General features: G+C 41.9%; 1 protein-coding gene across 1 annotated transcript in view; it reads right to left on the bottom strand.

Moving 5' to 3' along the window:
- LOC139755183 (DDRGK domain-containing protein 1-like) overlaps window positions 1-25,864 on the bottom strand; it is a 43,434-nt gene extending 17,570 nt beyond the window's left edge. The window contains exon 1 of the mRNA XM_071673355.1: window positions 25,778-25,864. Within this exon, the coding sequence (XP_071529456.1) occupies window positions 25,778-25,864 (87 nt within the window). The remainder of the gene's footprint in view (window positions 1-25,777) is intronic.
- Between the last annotated feature and the right edge of the window lie 292 nt (window positions 25,865-26,156).

Genomic DNA, 26,156 nt, shown 5'->3' with positions numbered 1-26,156 from the left:
CCACTATTCCTTCAAACATACTCATTTTTGCTTTCCGAGATAATGTTCTCGACTTCCACACATTCTTCAAGGCTCCCAGGATTTTCGCCCCCTCCCCCACCCTATGATTCACTTCCGCTTCCATGGATCCATCCGCTGCCAGATCCACTCTCAGATATCTAAAACACTTTACTTCCTCCAGTTTTTCTCCATTCAAACTTACCTCCCAATTGACTTGACCCTCAACCCTACTGTACCTAATAACCTTGCTCTTATTCACATTTACTCTTAACTTTCTTCTTTCACACACTTTACCAAACTCAGTCACCAGCTTCTGCAGTTTCTCACATGAATCAGCCACCAGCGCTGTATCATCAGCGAACAACAACTGACTCACTTCCCAAGCGCTCTCATCCACAACAGACTTCATACTTGCCCCTCTTTCCAAAACTCTTGCATTCACCTCCCTAACAACCCCATCCATAAACAAATTAAACAACCATGGTGACTTCACACACCCCTGCCGCAAACCTACATTCACTGAGAACCAATCACTTTCCTCTCTTCCTACACGTACACATGCCTTACATCCTCGATAAAAACTTTTCACTGCTTCTAACAACTTGCCTCCCACACCATATATTCTTAATACCTTCCACAGAGCATCTCTATCAACTCTATCATATGCCTTCTCCAGATCCATAAATGCTACATAGAAATCCATTTGTTTTTCTAAGTATTTCTCACATACATTCTTCAAAGCAAACACCTGATCCACACATCCTCTACCACTTCTGATACCACACTGCTCTTCCCCAATCTGATGCTCTGTACATGCCTTCACCCTCTCAATCAATACCCTCCCATATAATTTACCAGGAATACTCAACAGACTTATACGTCTGAAATTTGAGCACTCACGCTTATCCCCTTTGCCTTTGTACAATGGCACTATGCACGCATTCCGCCAATCCTCAGGCACCTCACCATGAGTCATACATACATTAAATAACCTTACCAACCAGTCAATAATACAGTCACCCCCTTTTTTAATAAATTCCACTGCAATACCATCCAAACCTGCTGCCTTGCCGGCTTTCATCTTCCGCAAAGCTTTTACTACCTCTTCTCTGTTTACCAAATCATTTTCCCTAACCCTCTCACTTTGCACACCACCTCGACCAAAACACCCTATATCTGCCACTCTATCATCAAACACATTCAACAAACCTTCAAAATACTCACTCCATCTCCTTCTCACATCATCACTACTTGTTATCACCTCCCCATTTGCGCCCTTCACTGAAGTTCCCATTTGCTCCCTTGTCTTACGCACTTTATTTACCTCCTTCCAGAACATCTTTTTATTCTCCCTAAAATTTAATGATACTCTCTCACCCCAACTCTCATTTGCCCTCTTTTTCACCTCTTGCACCTTTCTCTTGACCTCCTGCCTCTTTCTTTTATACATCTCCCACTCAATATATATATATATATATATATATATATATATATATATATATATATATATATATATATATATATATACTTTTTTTTTAATTTTCCAAAAGAGAAGGGGAACAGAGAAGGGGCCCAGGTGAGGATATTCCCTCAAGGGCCCAGTCCTCTGTTCTCAACGCTACCTCGCTGGTGCGGGAAGTGGCGAGTAGTATGAAAGAAAGAAAGAAGATATATATATATATATATATATATATATATATATATATATATATATATATATATGTATATCTTTAACGGGATAGTCTTGATTAGGGCTTCAGTCGCCTGTGCTGTCTCATCTATCATAAAGGAAGCACTGGTGAGACTCACTGGGTGACCACAGTGAAGCCTGGGAGCTGCCCCACCGTTAGTGGAGCAAATAAGCCAGACCTGTGGATAGACCAGGTCAGCCCAGCTCTCGCCTGGCTAAACGCACAGTCCATTATTTCTTCCCCACTATCATCAAAACTCACTTCAGTTTCAAAATGCCACTACGATTTTGATGGTCACGAAAGGCCATATTTGTGGCAATACGTTAAAATACTGTTATTCTTTAGTGTCATAACGAGCACGGGGTTCGTTATAGTAATTGCATTCACTCACACACGCAAAAAAGGATCCACTCTCGGCTCTGTATGATGATGAAACATTTTAAAGTCGCACGTCAAGGTTTATTCATGATCATCACCACAGCAGTCTTGGCCGGAACTGTTGCCAGCTCTCTGGTTTTACTCATGCATTTTACCTACGGCATTTGAGAGCGAAAGCGAAAATGTCGTTTTAGACAACCGTTGCGTGTATGATAGAGGTTGTTGGACGATATATTTTGACACATGGAAAAGTACATCTGATGAGTCTCTCTCTCTCTCTCTCTCTCTCTCTCTCTCTCTCTCTCTCTCTCTCTCTCTCTCTCTCTCTCTCTCACACACACACAGATTGGTGCAAGTATTTGCTGGTAACAATGCGGAGAAATGGGACGCAAGAGGTCCCGGAGCACATCTGTGCATCAAAGAGCACCAGTTTTGTAACTCTCTCATCAACAGAGATATCGTCGAATCATCTTCTTGCACACACACACACACACACACACACACACAGACTTGCACTACGAATGATAGAGAAGCTCCGTATCATCTGGACAGCTCTGTCATGGGCAAAATTTGTAAACAGCTTAATTTGCTTTGACCGAGTAATAAAATTTCATGGCAGGTCCGGTGACGAACTCTGTGACCAGGAACCACACGCATGTCACCGGTAATGACACTTCTACTCTTTCCATACATACATGTGTGCATATATATATATATATATATATATATATATATATATATATATATATATATATATATATATATATACATTTTTTTTTTTTGCTTTGCCGCTGTCTCCCGCTTTTGCGAGGTAGCGCAAGGAAACAGACGAAAGAAATGGCCCAACCCACCCCCATACACATGTATATACATACACTTCCACACACGCAAATATACATACCTACACAGCTTTCCATGGTTTACCCCAGACGCTTCACATGCCCTGATTCAATCCACTGACAGCACGTCAACCCCGGTATACTACATCGATCCAATTCACTCTATTCCTTGCCCTCCTTTCACCCTCCTGCATGTTCAGGCCCCGATCACACAAAATCTTTTTCACTCCATCTTTCCACCTCCAATTTGGTCTCCCACTTCTCCTCGTTCCCTCCACCTCCGACACATATATCCTCTTGGTCGATCTTTCTTCACTCATTCTCTCCATGTGCCCAAACCATTTCAAAACACCCTCTTCTGCTCTCTCAACCACGCTCTTTTTATTTCCACACATCTCTCTTACCCTTACATTACTTACTCGATCAAACCACCTCACACCACACATTGTCCTCAAACATCTCATTTCCAGCACATCCATCCTCTTGCGCACAACTCTATCCATAGCCCACGCATATATATATATATATATATATATATATATATATATATATATATATATATATATATATATATATATATATATATATATATATATATATACAGTCAGTTGATATACAACGAAGAGACGTAGCTAGGACGCCATTTGGTAAACAGGTCACTTGCTTACCAAATGGCGTCCGAGCTACGTCTCTTCGTTGTATATCAACTGACTGTTATATATCTCTTTTGTATCTCCTCTGATAATGTGATTATTACACGAAAGTTCTCTTCAGAACTTATTGTGTTTCAATTTCCCTGTTTCCCAGTGGTAAGAAAGGAATTCAGTTGATTACACGCTCAATTGTGATCTCTTCCAATATATATTCATATTCATATTTTCTATTGTACATGACCACTGTTTCCCGCGACAGCGAGATATCACCAGAAAACAGACGAATAATGGCTATCCACTCATACACACACACACACACACACACACACACACACACACACACATATATATATATATATATATATATATATATATATATATATATATATATATATATATATATATATATATATATATTGGGAGGTGAGTTTGAATGGAGAAAAACTGGAGGAAGTGAAGTGTTTTAGATATCTGGGAGTGGATCTGGCAGCGGATGGAACCATGGAAGCGGAAGTGGATCATAGGGTGGGGGAGGGGGCGAAAATTCTGGGGGCCTTGAAGAATGTGTGGAAGTCGAGAACATTATCTCGGAAAGCAAAAATGGGTATGTTTGAAGGAATAGTGGTTCCAACAATGTTGTATGGTTGCGAGGCGTGGGCTATGGATAGAGTTGTGCGCAGGAGGATGGATGTGCTGGAAATGAGATGTTTGAGGACAATGTGTGGTGTGAGGTGGTTTGATCGAGTGAGTAACGTAAGGGTAAGAGAGATGTGTGGAAATAAAAAGAGCGTGGTTGAGAGAGCAGAAGAGGGTGTTTTGAAGTGGTTTGGGCACATGGAGAGGATGAGTGAGGAAAGATTGACCAAGAGGATATATGTGTCGGAGGTGGAGGGAACGAGGAGAAGAGGGAGACCAAATTGGAGGTGGAAAGATGGAGTGAAAAAGATTTTGTGTGATCGGGGCCTGAACATGCAGGAGGGTGAAAGGAGGGCAAGGAATAGAGTGAATTGGAGCGATGTGGTATACCGGGGTTGACGTGCTGTCAGTGGATTGAATCAAGGCATGTGAAGCGTCTGGGGAAAACCATGGAAAGCTGTGTAGGTATGTATATTTGCGTGTGTGGACGTATGTATATACATGTGTATCGGGGGGGGGTTGGGCCATTTCTTTCGTCTGTTTCCTTGCGCTACCTCGCAAACGCGGGAGACAGCGACAAAGTATAAAAAAAAAAAAATATATATATATATATATATATATATATATATATATATATATATATATATATATATATATATATATATATATATATATATATATTCTTTTTCCAACTATTCGCCATTTACCGCGTTAGCGAGGTAGCGTTAAGAACAGAGGACTGGGCCTTTGAGGGAATATCTTCACCTGGCCCCCTTCTCTGTTCCCTCTTTTGGAAAATTAAAAAATAAATGATGAGAGGGGAGGATTTCCAGCCCCCCGCTCCCTCCCTTTTTAGTCGCCTTCTACGACACGCAGGGAACACGTGGGAAGTATTCTTTCTCCCCTATCCCCAGGGATAATATATATATATACATATATATGTATATATATATATATATATATATATATATATATATATATATATATATATATATATATATATATATATATATATTTTTTTTTTTTTGTTATACTTTGTCGCTGTCTCCCGCGTTTGCGAGGTAGCGCAAGGAAACAGACGAAAGAAATGGCCCAACCCCCCCCATACACATGTATATACATACGTCCACACACGCAAATATACATACCTACACAGCTTTCCATGGCTTACCCAAGACGCTTCACATGCCTTGATTCAATCCACTGACAGCACGTCAACCCCGGTATACCACATCGCTCCAATTCACTCTATTCCTTGCCCTCCTTTCACCCTCCTGCATGTTCAGGCCCCGATCACACAAAATCTTTTTCACTCCATCTTTCCACCTCCGATTTGGTCTCCCTCTTCTCCTTGTTCCCTCCACCTCCGACACATATATCCTCTTGGTCAATCTTTCCTCACTCATCCTCTTCATGTGCCCAAACCACTTCAAAACACCCTCTTCTGCTCTCTCAACCACGCTCTTTTTATTTCCACACATCTCTCTTACCCTTACGTTACTCACTCGATCAAACCACCTCAAACCACACATTGTCCTCAAACATCTCATTTCCAGCACATCCATCCTCCTGCGCACAACTCTATCCATAGCCCACGCCTCGCAACCATACAACATTGTTGGAACCACTATTCCTTCAAACATACCCATTTTTGCTTTCCGAGATAATGTTCTCGACTTCCACACATTCTTCAAGGCCCCCAGAATTTTCGCCCCCTCCCCCACCCTATGATCCACTTCCGCTTCCATGGTTCCATCCGCTGCCAGATCCACTCCCAGATATCTAAAACACTTCACTTCCTCCAGTTTTTCTCCATTCAAACTCACCTCCCAATTGACTTGACCCTCAATCCTACTGTACCTGATAACCTTGCTCTTATTCACATTTACTCTTAACTTTCTTCTTCCACACACTTTACCAAACTCATTCACCAGCTTCTGCAGTTTCTCACATGAATCAGCCACCAGCGCTGTATCATCAGCGAACAACAACTGACTCACTTCCCAAGCTCTCTCATCCCCAACAGACTTCATACTTGCCCCTCTTTCCAAAACTCTTGCATTTACCTCCCTAACAACCCCATCCATAAACAAATTAAACAACCATGGAGACATCACACACCCCTGCCGCAAACCTACATTCACTGAGAACCAATCACTTTCCTCTCTTCCTACACGTACACATGCCTTACATCCTCGATAAAAACTTTTCACTGCTTCTAACAACTTTCCTCCCACACCATATATTCTTAATACCTTCCACAGAGCATCTCTATCAACTCTATCATATGCCTTCTCCAGATCCATAAATGCTACATACAAATCCATTTGCTTTTCTAAGTATTTCTCGCATACATTCTTCAAAGCAAACACCTGATCCACACATCCTCTACCACTTCTGAAACCACACTGCTCTTCCCCAATCTGATGCTCTGTACATGCCTTCACCCTCTCAATCAATACCCTCCCATATAATTTACCAGGAATACTCAACAAACTTATACCTCTGTAATTTGAGCACTCACTCTTATCCCCTTTGCCTTTGTACAAAGGCACTATGCACGCATTCCGCCACTCCTCAGGCACCTCACCATGAGTCATACATACATTAAATAACCTTACCAACCAGTCAACAATACAGTCACCCCCTTTTTTAATAAATTCCACTGCAATACCATCCAAACCTGCTGCCTTGCCGGCTTTCATCTTCCGCAAAGCTTTCACTACCTCTTCTCTGTTTACCAAATCATTTTCCCTAACCCTCTCACTTTGCACACCACCTCGACCAAAACACCCTATATCTGCCACTCTATCATCAAACACATTCAACAAACCTTCAAAATACTCACTCCATCTCCTTCTCACATCACCACTACTTGTTATCACCTCCCCATTTGCGCCCTTCACTGAAGTTCCCATTTGCTCCCTTGTCTTACGCACTTTATTTACTTCCTTCCAGAACATCTTTTTATTCTCCCTAAAATTTAATGATACTCTCTCACCCCAACTCTCATTTGCCCTTTTTTTCACCTCTTGCACCTTTCTCTTGACCTCCTGTCTCTTTCTTTTATACATCTCCCACTCAATTGCATTTTTTCCCTGCAAAAATCGTCCAAATGCCTCTCTCTTCTCTTTCACTAATACTCTTACTTCTTCATCCCACCACTCATTACCCTTTCTAATCAACCCACCTCCCACTCTTCTCATGCCACAAGCATCTTTTGCGCAATCCATCTCTGATTCCCTAAATACATCCCATTCCTCCCCCACTCCCCTTACTTCCATTGTTCTCACCTTTTTCCATTCTGTACTCAGTCTCTCCTGGTACTTCCTCACACAGGTCTCCTTCTCAAGCTCACTTACTCTCACCACCCTCTTCACCCCAACATTCACTCTTCTTTTCTGAAAACCCATACAAATCTTCACCTTAGCCTCCACAAGATAATGATCAGACATCCCTCCAGTTGCACCTCTCAGCACATTAACATCCAAATATATATATATATATATATATATATATATATATATATATATATATATATATATATTGATGAGAACTACTATTGACTTTTCTGTAAATAAATTAAACATTTCCTTTTTCGATAGCCAGAGGTTGAACCATTATGTGACATTCATTTTTTTTCTTTTCATTTCAAGCTAGAAGTTTCAGTTTTCTAAATTGTTTCTTACATTTTTCATATGTATATATATGTATGTGTGTGTGTGTGTATATGTGCGTGTGTGTGTGTATGTGTGTGTATGTGTATATATATATGTATATTATTCCTGGGGAGAGGGGTGAAAGAATACTTCCCACGCATTCCTCGCGTGTCGTAGAAAGCGACTAGAGGGGACGGGAGCGGGGGGCCAGAAATCCTCCCCTCCTTGTATCTTTTTAACTTTCTAAAATGGGAAACAGAAGAAGGAGTCACGCGGGGAGTGCTCATACTCCTCGAAGGCTCAGATTGGGGTGCCTAAATGTGTGTGGATGTAACCAAGATGTGAAAAAAGGAGAGATAGTTAGTATGTTTGAGGAAAGGAACCTGGATGTTTTGGCTCTGAGTGAAACGAAGCTCAAGGGTGAAGGGGAAGAGTGGTTTGGGAATGTCTTGGGAGTAAAGTCAGGGGTTAGTGAGAGGACAAGAGCAAGGGAAGGAGTAGCAGTACTCCTGAAACAGGAGTTGTGGGAGTACGTGCTAGAATGTAAGAAAGTAAATTCTCGATTAATATGGGTAAAACTGAAAGTTGATGGAGAGAGATGGGTGATTATTGGTGCATATGCACCTGGGCATGAGAAGAAAGATCATGAGAGGCAAGTGTTTTGGGAGAAGCTGAATGAGTGTGTTAGTGGTTTTGATGCACGAGACCGGGTTATAGTGATGGGTGATTTGAATGCAAAGGTGAGTAATGTGGCAGTTGAGGGAATAATTGGTATACATGGGGTGTTCAGTGCTGTAAATGGAAATGGTGAAGAGCTTGTAGATTTATGTGCTGAAAAAGGACTGATGATTGGGAATACCGGGTTTAAAAAGCGAGATATACTTAAGTATACTTATGTAAGAAGGAGAGATGGCCAGAGAGCGTTATTGGATTACGTGTTAATTGACAGGCGCGCGAAAGAGAGACTTTTGGATGTTAATGTGCTGAGAGGTGCAACTGGAGGGATGTCTGATCATTATCTTGTGGAGGCTAAGGTGAAGATTTGTATGGGTTTTCAGAAAAAAATGAGTGAATGTTGGGTGAAGAGGGTGGTGAGAGTAAGTGAGCTTGGGAAGGAGACTTGTGTGAGGAAGTACCAGGAGAGACTGCGTACAGAATGGAAAAAGGTGAGAACAATGGAAGTAAGGGGAGGGGGGGAGGAATGGGATGTATTTAGGGAATCAGTGATGGATTGCGCAAAAGATGCTTGTGGCATGAGAAGAGTGGGAGGTGGGTAGATTAGAAAGGGTAGTGAGTGGTGGGATGAAGAAGTAAGAGTATTAGTGAAAGAGAAGAGAGAGGCATTTGGACGATTTTTGCAGGGAAAAAATGCAATTGAGTGGGAGACGTATAAAAGAAAGAGACAGGAGGTCAAGAGAAAGGTGCAAGAGGTGAAAAAGAGGGCAAATGAGAGTTGGGGTGAGAGAGTATCATTAAATTTTAGGGAGAATAAAAAGATGTTCTGGAAGGAGGTAAATAAAGTGCGTAAGACAAGGGAGCAAATGGGAACTTCAGTGAAGGGCGCAAATGGGGAGGTGATAACAAGTAGTGGTGATGTGAGAAGGAGATGGAGTGAGTATTTTGAAGGTTTGTTGAATGTGTTTGATGATAGAGTGGCAGATATAGGGTGTTTTGGTCGAGGTGGTGTGCAAAGTGAGAGGGTTAGGGAAAATGATTTGGTAAACAGAGAAGAGGTAGTAAAAGCTTTGCAGGAAGATGAAAGCCGGCAAGGCAGCAGGTTTGGATGGTATTGCAGTGGAATTTATTAAAAAAGGGGGTGACTGTATTGTTGACTGGTTGGTAAGGTTATTTAATGTATGTATGACTCATGGTGAGGTGCCTGAGGATTGGCGAATGCGTGCATAGTGCCATTGTACAAAGGCAAAGGGGATAAGAGTGAGTGCTCAAATTACAGCGGTATAAGTTTGTTGAGTATTCCTGGTAAATTATATGGGAGGGTATTGATTGAGAGGGTGAAGGCATGTACAGAGCATCAGATTGGGGAAGAGCAGTGTGGTTTCAGAAGTGGTAGAGGATGTGTGGATCAGGTGTTTGCTTTGAAGAATGTATGTGAGAAATACTTATAAAAGCAAATGGATTTGTATGTAGCATTTATGGATCTGGAGAAGGCATATGATAGAGTTGATAGAGATGCTCTGTGGAGAAGGTATTAAGAATATATGGTGTGGGAGGCAAGTTGTTAGAAGCAGTGAAAAGTTTTTATCGAGGATGTAAGGCATGTGTTCGTGTAGGAAGAGAGGAAAGTGATTGGTTCTCAGTGAATGTAGGTTTGCGGCAGGGGTGCGTTATGTCTCCATGGTTGTTTAATTTGTTTATGGATGGGGTTGCTATGGAGGTGAATGCAAGAGTTTTGGAGAGAGGGGCAAGTATGCAGTCTGTTGTGGATGAGAGAGCTTGGGAAGTGAGTCAGTTGTTGTTCGATGATGATACTGCGCTGGTGGCTGATTCGGGTGAGAAACTGCAACCTGGTGACTGAGTTTGGTAAAGTGTGTGAAAGAAGAAAGTTGAGAGTGAATGTGAATAAAAGCAAGGTTATTAGGTACAGTAGGGTTGAGGGTCAAGTCAACTGGGAGGTACGTTTGAATGGAGAAAAGCTGGAGGAAGTGAAGTGTTTTAGATATCTGGGAGTGGATCTGGCAGCGGATGGAACCATGGAAGCGGAAATGAGTCATAGGGTTGGGGGAGGGGGCGAAAGTTCTGGGAGTGTTGAAAAATATGTGGTAGGCGAGGATGTTATCTCGGAAATCAAAAATGGGTATGTTTGAAGGAATAGTGGTTCCGACAATGTTATATGGTTGTGAGGCATAGGCTATAGATACAGTTGTGCGGAGGAGGGTGGATGTGTTGGAAATGAGATGTCTGAGGACAGTATCTGGTGTGAGGTGGTTTGATTGAGTAAGTAATAAAAGGGTAAGAGAGATGTGTGGTAATAAAAAGAGTGGTTGAGAGAGCAGAAGAGGTTGTTTTGAAATGGTTTGGTCACATGGAAAGAATGAGTGAGGAAAGATTGACAAAGAGGATATATGTGTCAGAGGTGGGGGAAACGAGAAGTGGGAGACCAAATTGGAGGTGGAAAGATGGAGTGAAAAGGATTTTGAGTGATCGGGGCCTGAACATGCAGGAGGGTGAAAGGCGTGCAAGGAATAGAGTGAATTGGAACGATATGGTATACCGGGTCGACGTGCTGTCAATGGATTGAACCGGAGCATGTGAAGCGTCTGGGGTAAACCATGGAAAGTTTTGTGGGGCCTGGATGTGGAAAGGGAGCTGTGGTCTCGGTGCATTATACATGACAGCTAGAGACTGGGTGTGAACGAATGTGACCCTTGTTGTCTTTTCCTAGTGCTACCTTGCGCACATACGGGGGGAGGACGTTGTCATTTCATGTGTGGCGGGGCGGCGACGGGAAAGAATAAGGACAGACAGTATGAATTATGTACATGTGTATATATGTATATGTCTGTGTGTCTATATATATGTATACGTTGAGATGTATAGGTATGTATATTTGCGTGTGTGGACGTGTATGCATATACATGTGTATGTGGGTGGGTTTGGCCATTCTTTCGTCTGTTTCCTTACGTTACCTCGCTAACGCGGGAGACAGCGACAAAGCAGAAAAAAAAATATATATATATTATATATTATATATTATCATAATTTGGCGCTGTCTCCCGCGTTACCTAAGCAGCGCAAGGCCCAACCCACCCACATAAACATGTATATACATACGCGTCCACACACGCACATATACATACCTACACATTTCAACGTATACATACATATGTATACATAGACATATACATATATACGCATATACACATTAATATTTGCTGTATATATATATATATATATATATATATATATATATATATATATATATATATATATATATATATATATATATATATTCTTTTTTTTTTTTTGCCGCTGTCTCCCGCGTTTGCGAGGTAGCGCAAGGAAACAGACGAAAGAAATGGCCCAACCCACCCCCATACACATGTATATACATACACGTCCACACACGCAAATATACATACCTACACAGCTTTCCATGGTTTACCCCAGACGCTTCACATGCCCTGATTCAATCCACTGACAGCACGTCAACCCCGGTATACCACATCGATCCAATTCACTCTATTCCTTGCCCTCCTTTCACCCTCCTGCATGTTCAGGCCCCGATCACACAAAATCTTTTTCACTACATCTTTCCACCTCCAATTTGGTCTCCCACTTCTCCTCGTTCCCTCCACCTCCGACACATATGTCCTCTTGGTCAATCTTTCCTCACTCATTCTCTCCATGTGCCCAAACCATTTCAAAACACCCTCTTCTGCTCTCTCAACCACGCTCTTTTTATTCCACACATCTCTCTTACCCTTACGTTACTTACTCGATCAAACCACCTCACACCACACATTGTCCTCAAACATCTGATTTCCAGCACATCCACCCTCCTGCGCACAACTCTATCCATAGCCCACGCCTCGCAACCATACAACATTGTTGGAACCACTATTCCTTCAAACATACCCATTTTTGCTTTCCGAGATAATGTTCTCGACTTCCACACATTCTTCAAGGCTCCCAGGATTTTCGCCCCCTCCCCCACCCTATGATTCACTTCCACTTCCATGGATCCATCCGCTGCCAGATCCACTCCCAGATATCTAAAACACTTTACTTCCTCCAGTTTTCCTCCATTCAAACTTACCTCCCAATTGACTTGACCCTCAACCCCACTGTACCTAATAACCTTGCTCTTATTCACATTTACTCTTAACTTTCTTCTTTCACACACTTTACCAAACTCAGTCACCAGCTTCTGCAGTTTCTCACATGAATCAGCCACCAGCGCTGTATCATCAGCGAACAACAACTGACTCACTTCCCAAGCGCTCTCATCCACAACAGACTTCATACTTGCCACTCTTTCCAAAACTCTTGCATTCACCTCCCTAACAACCCCATCCATAAACAAATTAAACAACCATGGAGACTTCACACACCCCTGCCGCAAACCTACATTCACTGAGAACCAATCACTTTCCTCTCTTCCTACACGTACACATGCCTTACATCCTCGATAGAAACTTTTCACTGCTTTTAACAACTTGCCTCCCACACCATATATTCTTAATACCTTCCACAGAGCATCTCTATCAACTCTATCATATGCCTTCTCCAGATCCATAAATGCTACATACAAATCCATTTGTTTTTCTAAGTATTTCTCACATACATTCTTCAAAGCAAACACCTGATCCACACATCCTCTACCACTTCTGATACCACACTGCTCTTCCCCAATCTGATGCTCTGTACATGCCTTCACCCTCTCAATCAATACCCTCCCATATAATTTACCAGGAATACTCAACAGACTTATACGTCTGAAATTTGAGCACTCACGCTTATCCCCTTTGCCTTTGTACAATGGCACTATGCACGCATTCCGCCAATCCTCAGGCACCTCACCATGAGTCATACATATATTAAATAACCTTACCAACCAGTCAATAATACAGTCATCCCCTTTTTTAATAAATTCCACTGCAATACCATCCAAACCTGCTGCCTTGCCGGCTTTCATCTTCCGCAAAGCTTTTACTACCTCTTCTCTGTTTACCAAATCATTTTCCCTAACCCTCTCACTTTGCACACCACCTCGACCAAAACACCCTATATCTGCCACTCTATCATCAAACACATTCAACAAACCTTCAAAATACTCACTCCATCTCCTTCTCACATCATCACTACTTGTTATCACCTCCCCATTTGCGCCCTTCACTGAAGTTCCCATTTGCTCCCTTGTCTTACGCACTTTATTTACCTCCTTCCAGAACATCTTTTTATTCTCCCTAAAATTTAATGATACTCTCTCACCCCAACTCTCATTTGCCCTCTTTTTCACCTCTTGCACCTTTCTCTTGACCTCCTGCCTCTTTGTTTTATACATGTCCCACTCAATATATATATATATATATATATATATATATATATATATATATATTATATATATATATATATATATATATATATATATATTATATATGTATATCGTTAACGGGATAGTCTTGATTAGGGCCTCAGTCGCCTGTGCTGTCTCATCTATCATAAAGGAAGCACTGGTGAGACTCACTGGGTGACCACAGTGAAGCCTGGGAGCTGCCCCACCGTTAGTGGAGCAAATAAGCCAGACCTGTAGATAGACCAGGTCAGCCCAGCTCTCGCCTGGCTAAACGCACAGTCCATTATTTCTTCCCCACTATCATCAAAACTCACTTCAGTTTCAAAATGCCACTACGATTTTGATGGTCACGAAAGGCCATATTTGTGGCAATACGTTAAAATACTGTTATTCTTTAGTGTCATAACGAGCACGGGGTTCGTTATAGTAATTGCATTCACTCACACACGCAAAAAAGGATCCACTCTCGGCTCTGTATGATGATGAAACATTTTAAAGTCGCACGTCAAGGTTTATTCATGATCATCACCACAGCAGTCTTGGCCGGAACTGTTGCCAGCTCTCTGGTTTTACTCATGCATTTTACCTACGGCATTTGAGAGCCAAAGCGAAAATGTCGTTTTAGACAACCGTTGCGTGTATCATAGAGGTTGTTGGACGATACATTTTGACACATGGAAAAGTACATCTGATGAGTCTCTCTCTCTCTCTCTCTCTCTCTCTCTCTCTCTCTCTCTCTCTCTCTCTCTCTCTCTCTCTCTCTCTCACACACACACAGATTGGTGCAAGTATTTGCTGGTAACAATGCGGAGAAATGGGACGCAAGAGGTCCCGGAGCACATCTGTGCATCAAAGAGCACCAGTTTTGTAACTCTCTCATCAACAGAGATATCGTCGAATCATCTTCTTGCACACACACACACACACACACACACACACACACACACAGACTTGCACAACGAATGATAGTGAAGTTCCGTATCATCTGGACAGCTCTGTCATGGGCAAAATTTGTAAACAGCTTAATTTGCTTTGACCGAGTAATAAAATTTCATGGCAGGTCCGGTGACGAACTCTGTGACCAGGAACCACACGCATGTCACCGGTAATGACACTTCTACTCTTTCCATACATACATGTGTGCATATATATATATATATATATATATATATATATATATATATATATATATATATATATATATATATTTTTTTTTTTTGCTTTGACGCTGTCTCCCGCGTTTCCGAGGTAGCGCAAGGAAACAGACGAAAGAAATGGCCCAACCCACCCCCATACACATGTATATACATACACTTCCACACACGCAAATATACATACCTACACAGCTTTCCATGGTTTACCCCAGACGCTTCACATGCCCTGATTCAATCCACTGACAGCACGTCAACCCCGGTATACCACATCGATCCAATTCACTCTATTCCTTGCCCACCTTTCACCCTCCTGCATGTTCAGGCCCCGATCACACAAAATCTTTTTCACTCCATCTTTCCACCTCCAATTTGGTCTCCCACTTCTCGTTCCCTCCACCTCCGACACATATATCCTCTTGGTCGATCTTTCTTCACTCATTCTCTCCATGTGCCCAAACCATTTCAAAACACCCTCTTCTGCTCTCTCAACCACGCTCTTTTTATTTCCACACATCTCTCTTACCCTTACATTACTTACTCGATCAAACCACCTCACACCACACATTGTCCTCAAACATCTCATTTCCAGCACATCCATCCTCTTGCGCACAACTCTATCCATAGCCCACGCATATATATATATATATATATATATATATATATATATATATATATATATATATATATATATATATATATACAGTCAGTTGTTATACAACGAAGAGACGTAGCTAGGACGCCATTTGGTAAACAGGTCACTTGCTTACCAAATGGCGTCCGAGCTACGTCTCTTCGTTGTATATCAACTGACTGTTATATATCTCTTTTGTATCTCCTCTGATAATGTGATTATTACACGAAAGTTCTCTTCAGAACTTATTGTGTTTCAATTTCCCTGTTTCCCAGTGGTAAGAAAGGAATTCAGTTGATTACACGCTCAATTGTGATCTCTTCCAATATATATTCATATTCATATTTTCTATTGTACATGACCACTGTTTCCCGCGACAGCGAGATATCACCAGAAAACAGACGAATAATGGCTATCCACTCATACACACACACACACACACACACACACACACACACACACACATATATATATATATATATATATATATATATATATATATATATATATATATATATATATATATATATATATATATTGGGAGGTGAGTTTGAATGGAGAAAAACTGGAGGAAGTGAAGTGTTTTAGATATCTGGGAGTGGATCTGGCAGCGGATGGAACCATGGAAGCGGAAGTGGATCATAGGGTGGGGGAGGGGGCGAAAATTCTGGGGGCCTTGAAGAATGTGTGGAAGTCGAGAACATTATCTCGGAAAGCAAAAATGGGTATGTTTGAAGGAATAGTGGTTCCAACAATGTTGTATGGTTGCGAGGCGTGGGCTATGGATAGAGTTGTGCGCAGGAGGATGGATGTGCTGGAAATGAGATGTTTGAGGACAATGTGTGGTGTGAGGTGGTTTGATCGAGTGAGTAACGTAAGGGTAAGAGAGATGTGTGGAAATAAAAAGAGCGTGGTTGAGAGAGCAGAAGAGGGTGTTTTGAAGTGGTTTGGGCACATGGAGAGGATGAGTGAGGAAAGATTGACCAAGAGGATATATGTGTCGGAGGTGGAGGGAACGAGGAGAAGAGGGAGACCAAATTGGAGGTGGAAAGATGGAGTGAAAAAGATTTTGTGTGATCGGGGCCTGAACATGCAGGAGGGTGAAAGGAGGGCAAGGAATAGAGTGAATTGGAGCGATGTGGTATACCGGGGTTGACGTGCTGTCAGTGGATTGAATCAAGGCATGTGAAGCGTCTGGGGAAAACCATGGAAAGCTGTGTAGGTATGTATATTTGCGTGTGTGGACGTATGTATATACATGTGTATCGGGGGGGGGTTGGGCCATTTCTTTCGTCTGTTTCCTTGCGCTACCTCGCAAACGCGGGAGACAGCGACAAAGTATAAAAAAAAAAAATATATATATATATATATATATATATATATATATATATATATATATATATATATATATATATATATATATATATATATATATATTCTTTTTCCAACTATTCGCCATTTACCGCGTTAGCGAGGTAGCGTTAAGAACAGAGGACTGGGCCTTTGAGGGAATATCTTCACCTGGCCCCCTTCTCTGTTCCCTCTTTTGGAAAATTAAAAAATAAATGATGAGAGGGGAGGATTTCCAGCCCCCCGCTCCCTCCCTTTTTAGTCGCCTTCTACGACACGCAGGGAACACGTGGGAAGTATTCTTTCTCCCCTATCCCCAGGGATAATATATATATATACATATATATGTATATATATATATATATATATATATATATATATATATATATATATATATATATATATATATATATATATATTTTTTTTTTTTTTGTTATACTTTGTCGCTGTCTCCCGCGTTTGCGAGGTAGCGCAAGGAAACAGACGAAAGAAATGGCCCAACCCCCCCCATACACATGTATATACATACGTCCACACACGCAAATATACATACCTACACAGCTTTCCATGGCTTACCCAAGACGCTTCACATGCCTTGATTCAATCCACTGACAGCACGTCAACCCCGGTATACCACATCGCTCCAATTCACTCTATTCCTTGCCCTCCTTTCACCCTCCTGCATGTTCAGGCCCCGATCACACAAAATCTTTTTCACTCCATCTTTCCACCTCCGATTTGGTCTCCCTCTTCTCCTTGTTCCCTCCACCTCCGACACATATATCCTCTTGGTCAATCTTTCCTCACTCATCCTCTTCCATGTGCCTAAACCACTTCAAAACACCCTCTTCTGCTCTCTCAACCACGCTCTTTTTATTTCCACATATCTCTCTTACCCTTACGTTACTCACTCGATCAAACCACCTCACACCACACATTGTCCTCAAACATCTCATTTCCAGCACATCCATCCTCCTGCGCACAACTCTATCCATAGCCCACGCCTCGCAACCATACAACATTGTTGGAACCACTATTCCTTCAAACATACCCATTTTTGCTTTCCGAGATAATGTTCTCGACTTCCACACATTCTTCAAGGGCCCCAGAATTTTCGCCCCCTCCCCCACCCTATGATCCACTTCCGCTTCCATGGTTCCATCCGCTGCCAGATCCACTCCCAGATATCTAAAACACTTCACTTCCTCCAGTTTTTCTCCATTCAAACTCACCTCCCAATTGACTTGACCCTCAATCCTACTGTACCTGATAACCTTGCTCTTATTCACATTTACTCTTAACTTTCTTCTTCCACACACTTTACCAAACTCAGTCACCAGCTTCTGCAGTTTCTCACATGAATCAGCCACCAGCGCTGTATCATCAGCGAACAAAAAACTGACTCACTTCCCAAGCTCTCTCATCCCCAACAGACTTCATACTTGCCCCTCTTTCCAAAACTCTTGCATTTACCTCCCTAACAACCCCATCCATAAACAAATTAAACAACCATGGAGACATAACACACCCCTGCCGCAAACCTACATTCACTGAGAACCAATCACTTTCCTCTCTTCCTACACGTACACATGCCTTACATCCTCGATAAAAACTTTTCACTGCTTCTAACAACTTTCCTCCCACACCATATATTCTTAATACCTTCCACAGAGCATCTCTATCAACTCTATCATATGCCTTCTCCAGATCCATAAATGCTACATACAAATCCATTTGCTTTTCTAAGTATTTCTCACATACATTCTTCAAAGCAAACACCTGATCCACACATCCTCTACCACTTCTGAAACCACACTGCTCTTCCCCAATCTGATGCTCTGTACATGCCTTCACCCTCTCAATCAATACCCTCCCATATAATTTGCCAGGAATACTCAACAAACTTATACCTCTGTAATTTGAGCACTCACTCTTATCCCCTTTGCCTTTGTACAATGGCACTATGCACGCATTCCGCCAATCCTCAGGCACCTTACCATGAGTCATACATACATTAAATAACCTTACCAACCAGTCAACAATACAGTCACCCCCTTTTTTAATAAATTCCTCTGCAATACCATCCAAACCTGCTGCCTTGCCGACTTTCATCTTCCGCAAAGCTTTCACTACCTCTTCTCTGTTTACCAAATCATTTTCCCTAACCCTCTCACTTTGCACACCACCTCGACCAAAACACCCTATATCTGCCACTCTATCATCAAACACATTCAACAAACCTTCAAAATACTCACTCCATCTCCTTCTCACATCACCACTACTTGTTATCACCTCCCCATTTGCGCCCTTCACTGAAGTTCCCATTTGCTCCCTTGTCTTACGCACTTTATTTACCTCCTTCCAGAACATCTTTTTATTCTCCCTAAAATTTAATGATACTCTCTCACCCCAACTCTCATTTGCCCTTTTTTTCACCTCTTGCACCTTTCTCTTGACCTCCTGTCTCTTTCTTTTATACATCTCCCACTCAATTGCATTTTTTCCCTGCAAAAATCGTCCAAATGCCTCTCTCTTCTCTTTCACTAATACTCTTACTTCTTCATCCCACCACTCATTACCCTTTCTAATCAACCCACCTCCCACTCTTCTCATGCCACAAGCATCTTTTGCGCAATCCATCTCTGATTCCCTAAATACATCCCATTCCTCCCCCACTCCCCTTACTTCCATTGTTCTCACCTTTTTCCATTCTGTACTCAGTCTCTCCTGGTACTTCCTCACACAGGTCTCCTTCTCAAGCTCACTTACTCTCACCACCCTCTTCACCCCAACATTCACTCTTCTTTTCTGAAAACCCATACAAATCTTCACCTTAGCCTCCACAAGATAATGATCAGACATCCCTCCAGTTGCACCTCTCAGCACATTAACATCCAAATATATATACATATATACATATATATATATATATATATATATATATATATATATATATATATATATATTGATGAGAACTACTATTGACTTTTGTGTAAATAAATTAAACATTTCCTTTTTCGATAGCCAGAGGTTGAACCATTATGTGACATTCATTTTTTTTCTTTTCATTTCAAGCTAGAAGTTTCAGTTTTCTAAATTGTTTCTTACATTTTTCATATGTATATATATGTATGTGTGTGTGTGTGTATATGTGCGTGTGTGTGTGTATGTGTGTGTATGTGTATATATATATATATGTATATTATTCCTGGGGAGAGGGGTGAAAGAATACTTCCCACGCATTCCTCGCGTGTCGTAGAAAGCGACTAGAGGGGACGGGAGCGGGGGGCCAGAAATCCTCCCCTCCTTGTATCTTTTTAACTTTCTAAAATGGGAAACAGAAGAAGGAGTCACGCGGGGAGTGCTCATACTCCTCGAAGGCTCAGATTGGGGTGCCTAAATGTGTGTGGATGTAACCAAGATGTGAAAAAAGGAGAGATAGGTAGTATGTTTGAGGAAAGGAACCTGGATGTTTTGGCTCTGAGTGAAACGAAGCTCAAGGGTGAAGGGGAAGAGTGGTTTGGGAATGTCTTGGGAGTAAAGTCAGGGGTTAGTGAGAGGACAAGAGCAAGGGAAGGAGTAGCAGTACTCCTGAAACAGGAGTTGTGGGAGTACGTGCTAGAATGTAAGAAAGTAAATTCTCGATTAATATGGGTAAAACTGAAAGTTGATGGAGAGAGATGGGTGATTATTGGTGCATATGCACCTGGGCATGAGAAGAAAGATCATGAGAGGCAAGTGTTTTGGGAGAAGCTGAATGAGTGTGTTAGTGGTTTTGATGCACGAGACCGGGTTATAGTGATGGGTGATTTGAATGCAAAGGTGAGTAATGTGGCAGTTGAGGGAATAATTGGTATACATGGGGTGTTCAGTGCTGTAAATGGAAATGGTGAAGAGCTTGTAGATTTATGTGCTGAAAAAGGACTGATGATTGGGAATACCGGGTTTAAAAAGCGAGATATACTTAAGTATACTTATGTAAGAAGGAGAGATGGCCAGAGAGCGTTATTGGATTACGTGTTAATTGACAGGCGCGCGAAAGAGAGACTTTTGGATGTTAATGTGCTGAGAGGTGCAACTGGAGGGATGTCTGATCATTATCTTGTGGAGGCTAAGGTGAAGATTTGTATGGGTTTTCAGAAAAGAGGAGTGAATGTTGGGTGAAGAGGGTGGTGAGAGTAAGTGAGCTTGGGAAGCAGACTTGTGTGAGGAAGTACCAGGAGAGACTGAGTACAGAATGGAAAAAGGTGAGAACAATGGAAGTAAGGGGAGGGGGGGAGGAATGGGATGTATTTAGGGAATCAGTGATGGATTGCGCAAAAGATGCTTGTGGCATGAGAAGAGTGGGAGGTGGGTTGATTAGAAAGGGTAGTGAGTGGTGGGATGAAGAAGTAAGAGTATTAGTGAAAGAGAAGAGAGAGGCATTTGGACGGTTTTTGCAGGGAAAAAATGCAGTTGAGTGGGAGACGTATAAAAGAAAGAGACAGGAGGTCAAGAGAAAGGTGCAAGAGGTGAAAAAAAGGGCAAATGAGAGTTGGGGTGAGAGAGTATCATTAAATTTTAGGGAGAATAAAAAGATGTTCTGGAAGGAGGTAAATAAAGTGCGTAAGACAAGGGAGCAAATGGGAACTTCAGTGAAGGGCGCAAATGGGGAGGTGATAACAAGTAGTGGTGATGTGAGAAGGAGATGGAGTGAGTATTTTGAAGGTTTGTTGAATGTGTTTGATGATAGAGTGGCAGATATAGGGAGTTTTGGTCGAGGTGGTGTGCAAAGTGAGAGGGTTAGGGAAAATGATTTGGTAAACAGAGAAGAGGTAGTAAAAGCTTTGCAGAAGATGAAAGCCGGCAAGGCAGCAGGTTTGGATGGTATTGCAGTGGAATTTATTAAAAAAGGGGGTGACTGTATTGTTGACTGGTTGGTAAGGTTATTTAATGTATGTATGACTCACGGTGAGGTGCCTGAGGATTGGCGGAATGCGTGCATAGTGCCATTGTACAAAGGCAAAGGGGATAAGAGTGAGTGCTCAAATTACAGAGGTATAAGTTTGTTGAGTATTCCTGGTAAATTATTGATTGAGAGGGTGAAGGCATGTACAGAGCATCAGATTGGGGAAGAGCAGTGTGGTTTCAGAAGTGGTAGAGGATGTGTGGATCAGGTGTTTGCTTTGAAGAATGTATGTGAGAAATACTTAGAAAAGCAAATGGATTTGTATGTAGCATTTATGGATCTGGAGAAGGCATATGATAGAGTTGATAGAGATGCTCTGTGGAAGGTATTAAGAATATATGGTGTGGGAGGCAAGTTGTTAGAAGCAGTGAAAAGTTTTTATCGAGGATGTAAGGCATGTGTACGTGTAGGAAGAGAGGAAAGTGATTGGTTCTCAGTGAATGTATATATATATATATATATATATATATATATATATATATATATATATATATATATATATATATATTTTTTTTTTTTTTGCTTTGTCGCTGTCACCCGCGTTTGTGAGGTAGCGCAAGGAAACAGACGAAAGAAATGGCCCAACCCACCCCCATACACATGTATATACATACGTCCACACACGCAAATATACATACCTACACAGCTTTTCATGGTTTACCCTAGACGCTTCACATGCCCTGATTCAATCCACTGACAGCACGTCAACCCCGGTATACCACATCGATCCAATTCACTCTATTCCTTGCCCTCCTTTCACCCTCCTGCATGTTCAGGCCCCGATCACACAAAATCTTTTTTACTACATCTTTCCACCTCCAATTTAGTCTCCCACTTCTCCTCGTTCCCTCCACCTCCGACACATATATCCTCTTGGTCAATCTTTCCTCACTCATTCTCTCATGTGCCCAAACCATTTCAAAACACCCTCTTCTGCTCTCTCAACCACGCTCTTTTTATTTCCACACATCTCTCTTACCCTTACGTTACTTACTCGATTAAACCACCTCACACCACACATTGTCCTCAAACATCTCATTTCCAGTACATCCATCCTCCTGCGCACAACGCTATCCATAGCCCACGCCTCGCAACCATACACCATTTTTGAACCACTATTCCTTCAAACATAGCCATTTTTGCTTTCCGAGATAATGTTCTCGACTTCCACACATTCTTCAAGGCTCCCAGGATTTTCGCCTCCTCCCCCACCCTATGATCCACTTCCGCTTCCATTGTTCCATCCGCTGCCAGATCCACTCCCAGATATCTAAAACACTTTACTTCCTCCAGTTTTTCTCCATTCAAACTTTCCTCCCAATTGACTTGACCCTCAACCCTACTGTACCTAATAACCTTGCTCTTATTCACATTTACTCTTAACTTTCTTCTTTCACACACTTTACCAAACTCAGTCACCAGCTTCTGCAGTTTCTCACATGAATCAGCCACCAGCGCTGTATCATCAGCGAACAACAACTGACTCACTTCCCAAGCTCTCTCATCCCCAACAGACTTCATACTTGCCCCTCTTTCCAAAACTCTTGCATTCACCTCCCTAACAACCCCATCCATAAACAAATTAAACAACCATGGAGACGTCACACACCCCTGCTGCAAACCTACATATATATATATATATATATATATATATATATATATATATATATATATATATATATATATATATATATATATATATATATATGTATACATGTATATTTTCATACTTGCTTTCCTTCATCCATTCCTGCCGCCACTCCATTTCACAGGAAACAGCATCGCTACCTCCGCTTCAGCGAGGCAGCGCCAGGAAAACAGACAAAAACAGACAAAAGAAAGGCCACATTCGTTCACACTCAGTTTTTAGCTTTCATGTGTAATGTACCGAAACCACAGCTCCCTATCCATATCTAGGACCCACAGACCTTTCATTTTAGCCTAGACGTTTCACATGTCCTGGTTCAGTCTATTGACAGCACGTCGACCCCGGTATACTACATCGTTCTAATTCACTTTATTCCTTGCTCGCCTCTCACCCTCTTGCAGGTTTAGGCCTTGATTGCTCAAAATCTTTTCACTCCATTCTTCCATCACCAATCTGGTCTCCTGCTTCCCCTTGTTCCCTCCACTTCTGACACATATCCTCTTTGTCAACCTTTCCTAACTCATTCTCTCCATATATCTAAACCGTTTCAACACACCTTCCAATGCTCTCTCAGTCACACTCTATATTCCTACACATCTCTCATACCCTTTCATCACTTACTCGATCAATCCTCCACGCACCTCATATTGTCCTGAAACATTTCATTTCCAACACATCCACCCTACTCCGTACAACCATATCTACAGCTTATGCCTCGCAGCCATATAATATTGTTGGAACTACTATTCCTTCAAACATACCTTTTTCGCTCTCCGAGATAACGTTCTCTCTCTCCAAACATTCTTCATCGCTCCCAGAATCTTCGTCCCCTCCCCCACACTATGACTCACTTCCACTTCCACGGTTCCATTCGCTGCTAAGTCCGCTCCCAGACATCTAAAATACTTCATTTCCTCCAATTTTTCTCCATTCAAACTCATATCCCATCTAACTTATCTCTCAACCCTACTGAACCTAAAACCCCAACTTTCTCCTTGCACAGACTTCCAAACTTAGTCACCATCTTCTGCAGTTTCTCACTCGAATCAGCCACCAGTGCTGTAACATCGGCGAACATCAAATGACTCACTTCTCAGGCCCTCTCATCCCCGACAGACTGCATACTCGCTCCTCTCACCATAACTCTTGCTTTTACCTCCTTAACCACACTATCCATACACAAATTAAAGAATCATGGGGACGTCACACATCCTTGCCCCAGACAGACCTACACTGGGAGCCAATCACTTTCCTCTCTTCCTACTCGTACACATGCCTTACACCCTTGATAAAAACTTCTCACTGCTTCTAGCAGCTTATCTCCAACCACGTATACTCTTACGACCTTCCACAAAGCATCTCTATTCACCCTGTTATATGCCTTCTCCAGATCCATAAATGCAACATACAAATCCATCTGTTTCTCCAAGTATTTCTCATACACATTCTTCAAAGCAAACAACTGGTCCACACATCCTCTACCACTTCTGAAACCACAGTGCTCCTCCCCAATCTGCTGCTCTGTACGTGCCTTCACCCTCTCAATCAATACCCTCCCATACAATTTTCTAGTAATACTCAACAAACTTATGTCTCTGTAACTTGAATGCTCACCTTTATCCCATTTGCCGTTATACATGCATTCCGCCAATCCTCATACACTTCACCATGAGTCATACATACACTGAATATCCTTACCAACCAGTCAACAACACAGTCACCCCATTTCTTAATAGATTCAACTGTAATATCATCCAAACCCACCTCCTTGCTTGTTTATCAACATCTGGAACCCGACCCAAGACACTTGCCTGAAGCCCACCTTGCCTGTCTATAGTCATGCAAGAGAGTCCTTATCCCTTCTTGTCTTGAGAGGGAGTTAAAATCCTTTCTTTGTCTTCGAAGAAAGTCGCTTTCCCCCGCTTTGTCTTCAAAGAGAATCCTTCCTCCCCAATCCTGGTCTCGGAACAGAGTCCATTTTTAATGATCGTCTTGGAACACAGTCCATATTCCTCCTCGTCTTAAAAGAGTCCATTTTTCTCTTCTTAGAACAAAGGCAATTTCCCTCCTTGTCTTTGGAAATACTCCATTTCCCGGCAAATTTATGGAACAGAACCCATATTCCTCCATGTCCTGGAACAGAGTCCACGTACCTCCTTGTACTGGAAGAGAGTTCGTTTCCCCATTTCAAAGTCAGCGCTCAAGGCCCCGAGGCTGATCGCTGACGCTTGAGGCTTCATCTTAATCCGAATTTGCACACATGAGCTGCAGTCTGACACCGTTCCACGAACGGGGTGGTATCCAATCCTCTATCTCAAGCAGAGTTTGGAATCGGTGTCTTTGTCGTGAATATATCGTAGATCTTCGATTCCAAGAGAAATATATGATCCAATTATTTGAGTCTCATAGATGATGGGATCAGTTCTTTCACTCGACCTGCAGTGCTGGATTAGTCTTTCTTCAGTGTAGAGTATTGAATCGAACCCTACGACAAACCTGGAATATTGAATCTCATCTCCTGTCTATAAAGCC

This window comes from Panulirus ornatus, chromosome 18 (genome assembly GCF_036320965.1).
Source record: "Panulirus ornatus isolate Po-2019 chromosome 18, ASM3632096v1, whole genome shotgun sequence".
NCBI classification, from domain to species: Eukaryota; Metazoa; Arthropoda; class Malacostraca; order Decapoda; family Palinuridae; genus Panulirus; species Panulirus ornatus.
The sequence above is the reverse complement of the archived record's forward strand: the minus strand, read 5'-3'. Positions and strand labels throughout refer to the sequence as shown.